The sequence below is a fragment of the Vulpes vulpes genome, chromosome 12 (assembly GCF_048418805.1).
Source record: "Vulpes vulpes isolate BD-2025 chromosome 12, VulVul3, whole genome shotgun sequence".
NCBI lineage: Eukaryota > Metazoa > Chordata > Mammalia > Carnivora > Canidae > Vulpes > Vulpes vulpes.
Genome location: NC_132791.1, coordinates 77520392 through 77531961, shown reverse-complemented (window position 1 = coordinate 77531961; position 11570 = coordinate 77520392). Strand labels below are relative to the sequence as shown.

The 11570-nt window shown below is 42.9% G+C and overlaps 2 protein-coding genes across 2 annotated transcripts; one reads left to right on the top strand and one right to left on the bottom strand.

Annotated features, from left to right (window-relative positions):
* Window positions 1-1452: 1452 nt before the first annotated feature.
* Window positions 1453-9529, bottom strand: LOC112920488 (histone H2B type 1-A). The gene has a single exon (XM_072728991.1). It carries the CDS (start codon window positions 9239-9241, stop codon window positions 8858-8860), a length of 384 nt encoding a protein of 127 aa, XP_072585092.1. The 5' UTR covers window positions 9242-9529; the 3' UTR covers window positions 1453-8857.
* On the top strand, window positions 9352-9909 carry LOC112920416 (histone H2A type 1-E-like). Its single transcript, XM_025999213.2, has 2 exons — window positions 9352-9378; window positions 9514-9909. The coding sequence occupies exons 1-2, from the start codon at window positions 9352-9354 to the stop codon at window positions 9907-9909; spliced, it is 423 nt and encodes a 140-aa protein (XP_025854998.1).
* The last annotated feature ends 1661 nt before the right edge of the window (window positions 9910-11570 follow it).

Sequence of the window (11570 nt, the reverse complement as noted above, 5' to 3'; positions counted from 1 at the left end):
CTTCTTAAAGGGGAATTTGAAGAGTCCCCCTTAAAATTTCTTGCAGAGCTGGTTTGGAGGTCACATATTCTTTCAGTTCCTGCCTGTCTTGGAAGCTCTTTATCTCTCCTTCCATTGTGAATGAGAGCCTTGCTGGATAAAGTATTCCTGGTTGCATGTTCTTCTCATTTAGGACCCTGAATATATCCTGCCAGCCCATTCTGGCCTGCCAGGTCTCTGTGGAGAGGTCTGCTGTTACCCTAATACTCCTCCCCATAAAAGTCAGCGATTTCTTGTCTCTTGCTGCTTTAAGGATCTTCTCTTTATCTTTGGAATTTGCAAGCTTCACTATAGATGTCGAGGTGTTGAACGGTTTTTATTGATTTTAGGGGGGGATCTCTCTATTTCCTGGATCTGAATGCCTGTTTCCCTTCCCAGATTAGGAAAGTTTTCAGCTATGATTTGTTCAAATACATATTCTGGCCCTCTGTCCTTTCGGTGCCCTCGGGAACCCCAATTAAACATAAGTTTTTCTTCCTCAGGCTGTCGTTTATTTCCCTTAATCTGTCTTCATGGTCTTTTAATTGTCTGTCTCTTTTTTCCTCAGTTTCCCTCTGACATCAACTTGTCTTCTATGTCATTCACTCGTTCTTCTACCTCATTAACCCTGGTCGTTAGGACTTCTAGTTTGGATTGCATCTCATTCAATTGATTTTTAATTTCTGCCTGATTGGATCTAAACTCTGCAGTCATGAAGTCTCTTGAGTCCTTTATGCTTTTTTCTAGAGCCACCAGTAGCTGTATAATAGTGCTTGTGAATTGGCTTTCTGACATTGAATTGTAATCCAGATTTTGTAATTCTATGGGATAGAGGACCGTTTCTGATTCCTTCTTTTGAGGTGAGTTTTTCCTTCTAGTCATTTTGCTCAGTGCAGAGTGGCAAAAGCAAGTTGTATTGGGAAAAGGAGCAAAAGAGAGGAGAGAAAGAAGGAAAGAAAAGAGTAAAAGAAAAAAGCAAAAAGGAAGAAAAAAAGGATAAAAGAGAAGACAAAGAGAAAGAAAAAGAAAGAAAGGGAAAAAAGGGGGTGGGGGAAGCAATCAGAAGAAAAGAAAACAACAACAACAACAAAAAAAAAAACCAACAAAACCACGGGGGAGTATCTTCTGATTCTGTATACTTTAAGTCCCTTGACTTCCCCTGGATCTTGTCCGTAGCTGGTGTTCTGGGGAAGGGGCCTGCTGTGCTGATTTCCAGGTGTTAGCACTTGGGGGAGCTGCTCTGCCCCTGCCTGGTGCAGGGCTCAGTGGGGGTTGTTCACCCCGTGAGGCCCCAGGAGGAATAGCTGGAGTGGCGGCGGCCAGCTCTGGAGCCCTGGAGTCAGCTCCCGCAGTAACTCCGGGGCTCTCTGTCTGCAGGGCCTGGAGGCTCCGGGGCGGGGCCGCTGATCTGCTCAATTCGGGGCAGGAGCGTCCTCGCTGTCCTGGGCCCTCCCGGCCTCTGCCTGTCGCGGGTGGAGGCCGGATCCTGGGCTGTGTCCCCGGTGCCCAGTGCTCCCAGGCCTGCGCTGTTGCTCCCGGTGGCGCAGCGCCTCTCTGTGGAGCCACTGCCCGAGTCCCTCCGAGCTGCTCCCTGAGCCGTGCAGCTCCATGCGGAGCCTCTTCCTCTGCCCGAGCCCCCCCAGCTGCTCCCGCCCCGCAGCCCCCTCCACGGAGCTGCCGCCCGAGCCCCTCCAAGCTGCTTTGGGTCACGCCGTGCCCGCTGCAGCCCTTAGGGAGCTCGGCGCACTCTCCCGGGGCGCAGGTGTCTGTTAGTGTCCCAGGGAGCCCGAGGGCATCCCCGCCCTCCTGGGTCCTGCTCTAACTTCCTGCGAGGCCTTTCTGCCCGGGAAGGTTGGTGCAGCTCCTGCTGCTCCGGGACGGGGCTCTCCTGTCCTCGGGACACTCGCCCCGGCCTCAGCCCGGCTCCTCGCGGGCCCCTCCCCCTTGGAGGCCTTTTGTTTCTTTATTTCTTTTTCCCGTCCTCCTTCCTTGATAGAAGCGCAAACTCTTCTCACTGTAGCGTTCCAGCTGGTCTCTCTTTACATCTCAGGCCGAATTCGTAGATTTTCAGGATGATTTGAAGGTTATCCAGGTAATTTGGTGGGGACAGGTGACTTGGGGACCCTACTCTTCTGCCATCTTGCCCCTCCTCCCTAATGTAAACATTTAAACTATCTTTTTTTCCTGTAAGCTCTGTTTCCCCTTATTCCCACAGGTTCTGTAAATATTCTTAATTTTCCTTAATATGTAAGAGTTGCTGAGAGGTATGAATTTCTTCATTTTCCACTAGGAACCTGGAAACATTTGTTATTAGAAAAGCAGAGCAGTTGGTCAAATTCTTTCTTTAGATCAGATCTGCAGACCAAATGCAGACCAAGAACCCACCTTTCAGGAACTTGGTGGCACAAAGGAGGTCAGAATGGATTTGAGAACTTGGAAGACTAGCATAATATCAGACAAATAAGAGGAAAGCTTTAGTCCAAGACAATCCATGGGAAAGCAGTGAGAACACAGAGGTTTTTGTTGTTATTATTATTTCAGGTTTTTAAAATGTGTGTTTTAAGAACGGTGCTGCCTGCCTATTGCTGGCATCTCAAACCTCAAGTAATAGAGGATTGGCAAGATAGAATTTTCTGTGGAAAGGGCCACAGCAGAGCTAGGTCTCTGCTTTAAATACAGCGAAGTTGGGTTTGGGAAGTGGGGAAAGCAGATCCTGAAGGTGCTCCCCACTCTAAGCACCTCTAGCTGTTTACTTCACCCTAATATCACTGTATTACAGCAATGATTACTGGTTGAGATGTGCCCTGGAAGCAGGAGAGGTATTAGTGGTCTCTCCTTAATTCTAGACTGTGGTGTTACTATGCTACAGAGCAGAAAACATAACAAGTGCCAATAAGGTGAGGGCTGGAAAAAGGACAGAGCACCTGAGCCTGTTGTGCTCAGGTGCTCAACATGGTATAATTCCCCTAAAGCTATAATACCTCTGAACCCAGAACAGGAGAAAGACCTCTGTTGGTTCAGCTCTCAAAGGAGTAACTTCCCAGTCTCATCTCAGATGGGACCATGAGGTATGCAGAGCAAAGGAAACCCAGGGAGCTGAACCAGAATAAGCCAGACCAATTTAAGTCCTCACTGTACTGCTCCAGCCGGCAAGTATGGCTCTCCCTTTAGTGAAGGGCTAGTCAGAGAAAGTGGCTACATTTTGTTATTACTCTTTATTTTGTTTTCCAAAAAAGATTTTAAAATTGTTTCCTTTTCCTCTATACTTCAGACATTTGCTCAATAAGTGAATGTGTGTGTGTAAGAGAATAAGACAGAAAGTCTTTGCTCTCATTGTGTTTCCTTTCTAGTCAGTGATGCAGACATAAACTCACAAGGTCTTGCTCAGTTATGAATGAGGGAGATAATTAGGTGCCCCCAAAAAGGCTTTGTGTGGTCTGTAATTTAGTCTAAATTACTTCAGTCCAGCTTTTTCTCAGGTGACCAGGAAGACTATAGACATTCAGAGTGAGCCTGCCTACTCAAAGGAGCCAACCATCTTTCAAAATAAGAAGTCCTGCTTGGAGAAACTGGCAAGAAGAAGCTCCTATGATACCACAAGAACATCAGTCTGGGGTTCCAGATGCTTAACAAGGCAATTGAGGCCACCTACATTAACAAGAAATGCCCCTCTACTGGCAGTGTCTCCATTTGAGGGTGAATGGTGTTTGGCGTGGTGACCAGATGAAGATAAAGAGGACCATTAGTCATCAAGAAAGACTGCCTCTACCACATCTGAAAGTACAACTACTTAGAGAAACATCATAAGAACATGTCCCTTTACCTGTCCTCCTGCTTTATGGATGCCTAGATCAGTAACATCATCACAGTAGACAATTGCCACCCCTGAGTAAGACCATTGTACTTCAACATGCTCAAGGTCACCAAGCCCACTGACATCAAGAAGCAATCTAAAGGTTCTGAGACAGGACCTGCCAACCCCAAACAAAATAGAGTTGTTTTCCCACTCATCAGTCAATAAATCACTTCAGCCCAGATAGCATAATGTAAATTTTGTGTGAATCGATGTTAGGCTAAACCTTAGGGGCAGTTTGTTAATTTGTGATATGTAATGGGTTCAACTGTGCCCTGTAAAAGGATATGTCCAAGTCTTAACCCTTCATACCTATGAATGTGACCTTGAAAAAGAGCATAATTAAGAATCTTGAGGGGCACCTGGGTGGCTCAGTTGGTTATGATCCCAGAGTCCTGGGATGGAGCCCTGCATCAGGGTCTCTGCTTAGTGGGGAGTCTTCCTTTCCTTTTCCATCTGCCTCTCCTCCAGCTCATGCTCTCTCATGCTGTCTCAAATAAAATCTTAAAAAAAAGAATCTTGAGATGAGATCATCCTGGATTTAAGGTATCCTTATAAGAGAAAGGAGAAGGACATCACAGACACAGAGATGCAGAACAGAACATCTGAAGCCGGAGGCAGGCAGAGACTGGAGTGATGCAGCTGCAAGCCCAAAACACCAGGGACTGCTGGCCACCACCAGAAGCCCAGGGAGAGACATGGAACAGAGTCTAAGAGCCTCCACAAGGAGCCAACCCTCTGATTTTGGACTTCCAAAACAGTGAAAGAATATTTATTGTTTTAAGACACTCAGTTTGTGGTAACTTGTTGCAGCTGCCCTAGGGAAACCGATAAGTGGAATTTCCTCATACAGATTCACCTTCCAGATAATGTTAGCTACCATCTGACCTACAAGTTCTTCAGCTCTTCATCTCCACTCACAATAGGGGTTTGATAGCAGAAGTAATGTGAGAAATTGTTTCATTGATAAAAACAATGATGTGTGTTTCTGGCAGACACTCATGCATGGATGTAATAGCATAGTCTAGCAATCCCAGGACTCTGTGGCCAGAGAGTCTGCATCCTGGAGGAAGGAATCAGTCTAAAAGCTAAAATTCAGTCATCTGACCCCAAGTGGATAATTAGTGGAATTCTGTCGTCTGATTTTTATAACTGTCTCCAGTATACTTTATGAGTAAGATGTTTGCTGGAATCCTTAGACAGTGGTTCTTAACTTACTGTACTATAGATTTCTTTGGAAGTCTAGTTGATCTTATATAGATCTTAGGATAAATATCTGAGTAAATACAATAAATTATGAGCTTTTTTCTTTTAAGATTTATTTATTTATTTGAGAGAGAGAGAGAGTGAGAAAGTGTGGGTGGGTGGGGAGAAAGAGAGTCTCAAGTGGACTCCACGATGAGCACAGGGCTCGCTCTCAGGACCCCAGATCATGAGCCAAAACCAAGACTCTGCCATCCAGGCACCCCAAAATATAAGCTTTAATAATAAAACAACACCAGATTGAAATAGTTTTCAAAATATTTTTATTTTTATTTTTATTTTTTTCAAAATATTTTTAAATGTTTGATATAGTTATATTTGTGCTTCTTCATTGGCACTTCAGAATAAAATAACAATTATAATATTTTTTAGGTTCTCGTGAGCATTAACAATATTTTGAGATATCTGTAACCACAGGAAAGTGCTAGGAATATGGCTGTGATTTCCAATGTCAACATAGCCACAGGTATGGCTAGTATGACAGGTCTGTTTGCTATGCAGTATTCATAATTGAAAGGAATGCTAAATTTCAGTTATTGTTTAGTGAAAACAAAAATTTTTCTCATCTAATATTTGTCAGTTGAGTGGAGAGTGGATTTTAAGGAGACAAGATTAAGAATAGTGAGACTAGCTAGGGACAATAATCCAGATGTGAGATAGATATCAGGGTCTGGACAAAAACGGTGGCAGTGGACAAGGTGAAAAGCGGTCAGATAACAAAAATATATAGGAAATAAAATCAACATATCTTGTAGATATATTGAAGTGGGAACTGAAAAAAGGAGCTAACAAGGAAAAAAATACCATATTTCTGGCTTGGATACAATGAACCATGGAGATTGAAAACACTGTCAAGAGAGATTGTGAACCCTTGTGGAGAGAATTTTGATGTGGCTGCACAATGTTGAAATGGTGATGTTGAGAAAGCAGTTGAATTTACTAGTTTGGAATTCATGGAGAGCCCTAGATTACAGTTACAAATTTGTGAGTCTGCCATAGGTGTTTAGAGCAAGGAGTGTGGTTTAGGCTGCCTAGAGTTAATTTAGTGCTATAGTGTCCAGTATGGTAGCCACTAGTCATATGTGTTGAAATGTTGCAAGTCTGAACTAAGACATGCTATAAGTATACCTATTGGATTTCAAAGATCTAATTTTTAAAACTGTAAATTGCTATAATTTTACCTTTATTACATGTTGAAATTGTAACATTTTTTTACATATTGGATTAAATAAAATATTTGATTAAAATTAATTTCACTGGTTTATTTTTTCTACTTTAAATGTGGCTACTGGAAAGCGTAAAGTTCCATATGTAGCCAATATTTGTGTGACTTGCGTTATATTTCATTATAATGTGGCTTGCATTTAATTTCAAAATATTTTGAAATTAGAAACATATGCTCTGCTAAAGACACTGGTAAGAGAATGAAAAGTCTGCCTTTCATTTCATATTGCAATATTTGCAAGTCATGTATGTGTAAAGGATTGTATCTAGAATATATTTTAAGAAATGCTTGAAACTCAACTGTAACAAAATAAGCCCAATGAAAGAATAGGCAAAAGAGGGACACCTGAGTGGCTTAGCAGTTGAGCGTCTCTCCCTGCATGGAACCTGCTTCCCCTCTGCCTATGTCTCTGCCTCTCTCTCTCATGAATAAATAAATAAAATCTTAAAAAGAAAAGAATAGGCAAAAGATATGGACAGACATCTCACCAAAAAGATATACAGATGGCTCATAAGCATATCAAAAGATCCTGAACATAACTGTTATTAGGGAAATGCAAATTAAAACAATAAGCTATTAGACACCTGTCAGAATGGCTAAAATCTAAAACATGACATTACCAAATGCTGACAAGGTTATGGAACAAGAAGGATTCTCAATCATTGCTAGTGAGAATGCTGAATGACACAGCCACTTTGGAAGACAGTTTAGCAATTCCTTATAAAGGGACACATACAACCCAGCAATTGTGCTCTTGGTTTTTATTTACCTAACTGTTTGAAAAGTTATGTCAACAAAACCTGCACACAAATACTTATAACAACTTTACTCACAATGGATAAAAAGTGGAAGCAACCAAGATCCCTTGAAATAGGTAAATGAATAGACAAACTGTGGTATAGCCATACAAAAGAGTTACTTAGTGATAAAAAAGAACAAGATATCAATTCACATAACAAAAATGGATAAATCTTAAATACATGCTGCTAAGGGAAAGAACCAGCCTGAAAAACAATACTTTTCAACTCCAGAAGTTGATAAAAATGTGGGACCTGTGCTGTTTCATGAGGTTTTATCAGGGCAGCTGGGACCCCTGACTGAAGATGATGCCTCCTTCCTATACAATTTGGCACAGATGTACCATCTATTAGCTCCTTCAAGGACTCCCAGCTAAGGCATCCAGAGGTTCTGCAGGGGCTGTCTCACTATATATAGAAGCATGTGACCCTTTTTTTCCCACGAATTTTTACTATATATATTCAATCAAATGGTATTAAAGTTTGCTTGTATTTTAATTTTTTTGTAAAGAAGATGTATATATATTAAGTCTTTTTAAAAAGGGAAGAATAAAAATAAAAGTTAACAGTCAAATTGAGGATTCCAGCTGACTACAGGTTTCTGGGAAGTAGTAATAATCTGATCCCTTCTTTTTTGTTAATTTCCTTTGCCTTTTTCACTGATTTTTTAAAAAATGCTTGTAGGCTCAGAAGAGTCTAATGATTATGACAGATTAGACCTTGTACCCCCAGTCTTCTGACTTGCGTACTGGGCATCCTATTTTGATAAATACTGTATTACCAGTATCTACAATTTGGAACATCTCGGTATTCGTGTCCAGTAATTCAGGGCACAAACTCAATTTTAACGATCCAATCACAAAACAAAAAAACAAGTAACTCTATTATAACCTGTAAGAAATTATGAAAAAAAGTTAATTCTGTTACTGTTACTTGTTTGCCAATTGATGGTTTAGCCAGATTATTGTGTTCTAGTGTGAATTATAGTTGACACAGCAAGATCTCCACACACTCTGAACCTGTTCTCAACAAATAGCACAGATTAGAAACTGGAATAAATGTTTAGATGAAATCAGACCAAGAAACTCTGGGCCTTGGGCCTCAAATAGTAGCTTATGGGCAGTTAGCCTGACCTACAGGAATTTTTTTCACACACCGCAGCCAATGTAAAGAGGAAGCAAAACAGCTCCAACTAATGCTCCCACCCTAGACTGTCCTAAGGGCTGTAAAGTCTTTCCACAGCTCTAGGCTCCTTTGGCTGTCATCTGATACAAAGTACTTATATAGTAAGGTTTTGTGGAGAAAGGCAAGCCATATGCCTCATGGCCTTCATAGCCCTTGGAAGGACCTCCCGGAGGACACATCTGAACTTGTTGAAATAACTCCCTTCTCTGAACTGCTTCACCTAGATCTCAAGTCCCACTGAAAATGCTGTAGATGCATAAACAAAGCAGTAAGGTATTAAGAACTAAAAGATAGTCATGCAAGCACGGAGACCTTATTTCTCAAACATAGTAGATGGTGTGAGCAAAATAAACCTTGCAATCAGAAGAAATCTGTTTGCTTGTTGGACCAACAGTTTCTAGGTCATTAGACCTACCCACATATATTACAACTAAGAGCAAACAGTCTTTTGGAAAATGTGGGTGGCTCTTAAAAGAACCTTTGGGTTATAAAGCTTGTCTGGTAACTTGACTCGTCTTATTTGGAGCTGGTGTACTTGGTGACAGCCTTGGTGCCCTCGGACACGGCGTGCTTGGCCAGCTCCCCGGGCAGCAGCAGGCGCACGGCCGTCTGGATCTCCCTGGACGTGATGGTCGAGCGCTTGTTGTAATGCGCCAGGCGCGACGCCTCGCCCGCGATGCGCTCGAAGATGTCGTTGACGAACGAGTTCATGATGCCCATGGCCTTGGACGAGATGCCCGTGTCGGGGTGCACCTGCTTCAGCACCTTATAGATGTAGATAGAATAGCTCTCTTTCCGGCATCTCCTGCGCTTCTTTCCTTCTTTCTTCAGGGTTTTGGCTACAGCTTTCTTGAAGCCTTTCTTGGAGATGGTAGTGCCCTTCGAGGTCAGCTCCGGCATCACTGATTAAACTCCAGTGAGCCTAACAACTGGCACTCCAGGGCGCCTAAGGTGGTATTTATAGGCGCAGCGCTCAATGACGTATTGGGCAGCCAACATCTGATTGGGCTATGGGTAGGGCTGTGCTTGTAAATAAGGTGATTCCAGGAACATTCTGATTGGTAGACTATCAGCCAAATCAAATAGCAACTCACCACCTACCGTCGGATTATAAATAGGCCAGGTACAGGCCTAACGGATTTTTTTTCCCGTTATAATGTATCAGTTCTTAGGCCGGGTTGGGACGCGGGGAGCAGGGCGGCAAGGCTCGCGCCAAGGCCAAGACGCGCTCGTCGCGGGCCGGCCTCCAGTTCCCGGTGGGCCGCGTCCACCGCCTGCTCCGCAAGGGCAACTACGCGGAGCGGGTCGGGGCGGGCGCGCCGGTGTACCTGGCGGCCGTGCTGGAGTACCTGACGGCCGAGATCCTGGAGCTGGCGGGCAACGCGGCCCGCGACAACAAGAAGACGCGCATCATCCCGCGCCACCTGCAGCTGGCCATCCGCAACGACGAGGAGCTCAACAAGCTGCTGGGCCGCGTGACCATCGCGCAGGGCGGCGTCCTGCCCAACATCCAGGCCGTGCTGCTGCCCAAGAAGACCGAGAGCCACCACAAGGCCAAGGGGAAGTAACACCTCACAAGCACTAAAGCCTAGAGGGTGACCCCAGCCTCTGGAGTGGAGGGGAAACAAACCCACACTGAACCACAGGCTCTTTTCTGAGCCACTCACAATTTCTGAGAAAAAAACCTTACGTTTACCAAAAACTTAGAACAATAACTGATTCAACCCCAACACTTAAGGATCTAATCGACCACAACTCTTTCAAAAGGACTGAAAATTCTCTAGTTACTAGTGACAGAGGCCTCTGAAGTAGTTCACTGAATGTGCAGTACTTTTTACAACAGAACTCATGATGGAATCTTTTTAGGCCTTTGGAGTAGACCACAACCATCTAGCAGGTCCCGGGGTGAAGTGCCATTCTTCTTGGGAGAAGAGCAAACTTCGTTTAGGGCTGTAGGGACAACACAATCCCCGTGAAAAAGTAAAGATGTAGAGTCTTATTTTAGGGTTTGCATTTTCATGAGGGTACAGTTATACTGCATGAACGGATTAGAAGCAAAGGAAGGAGATCTGTAAACTCAACTCTTGGATTTGTAGAGCATGCCTACAGGAGGTCAGCCAAGTAGCAAATCAGCATGCATATTTTTTCAAGTGCCTGTGTAAGGAAGGATCTCCTTCCAAGAGTTCTAGGATTCTTCCATCTCCTGAAATCTGTAACCATGACTTGTTAATTAGCCAAAAGATAAAAAGCACAAATATCTCACACCTACTATTTATGTGAAAAACAGTAAAAATGGGTATGGGGTATATTTCTTAGTGTGTTAGTTGTATCTCAGAAATGCCCAATGCCATTAAAAAAAATATATTTATTTTAGAGAGTAGGTGGGAGGAGCAGAGGGACAAAAACAATCCTGAGGCAGACTCTCTGCTGATGGCAGAGCCTGGCGATGGGCTGAATTCCAGGACCCTGAGGTCATGACCTGAGCAGAAACCAAGAGTGGGCCCCTCAACAGACTGAGCCACTCAAGTGCCCCCTAATACTATTTTGATGGTAAAATACTAGTAGCAATATTAGAGTCAGTAATGTGATAAGACAGTTTTCTATCAATTATTCAAGAATACTAGGAACTGATTTCTTCAAAAGGTTTAACCACTGAAAATGAAGCAAATATTTTCTTGATCCTTTAGTACTATGTATGAGTAATAACCCACAGAAACAACTGAAAGACAGGAAAGCAGCCAAATGCAAGTCTTATACAAAAGTGAAATCATTAAAACTCCAAACACAATGCAAAGCATAAAATCTGCACATTTATAAAAAACTGCAAAAATTCCTTAAACATTCACAAAGTTAAAAATTATTTTTATTTTTATTTTTTATTTGAGAGAGAGGAAATCTCAAGCAGGCTCCATGCTCAGTGCCAAGCCCAACATGGGGCTTGATCTCACCACCCTGAGATCATGACCAGAGCCAAAACCAAGAGTTGGACACTCAGTTGAGCCACCCAGGTGCCCCTATTTTAACAATACTTTTGTCCAAGCCTATAGAACTGAATTGTGTTAAAATGATAAGGACACATTTTCTTTCATGTTTACTTATTTAAAAATACCGATGATATGTAAAAATTTCTGAAAAAAATCTAAATTGCTAAATTGAACCTATAAGTAAGTGAGAACCAAGATAAGTGGTGAAAATTTGAGGCCTTTGATGAGCTACCAACCTAAAAAAT

What these genes read in the sequence shown, in the direction of transcription:
- LOC112920488 (XM_072728991.1), bottom strand. Translation starts at nt 9,241, where the DNA reads ATGCCGGAGCTGACCTCGAAGGGCACTACCATCTCCAAGAAAGGCTTC.
- LOC112920416 (XM_025999213.2), top strand. Translation starts at nt 9,352, where the DNA reads ATGGGTAGGGCTGTGCTTGTAAATAAG. An exon ending in GGGCTGTGCTTGTAAATAAG is followed by an intron (nt 9,379 to 9,513) that starts GTGATTCCAGGA and finishes ATCAGTTCTTAG; the next exon opens with GCCGGGTTGGGACGCGGGGA.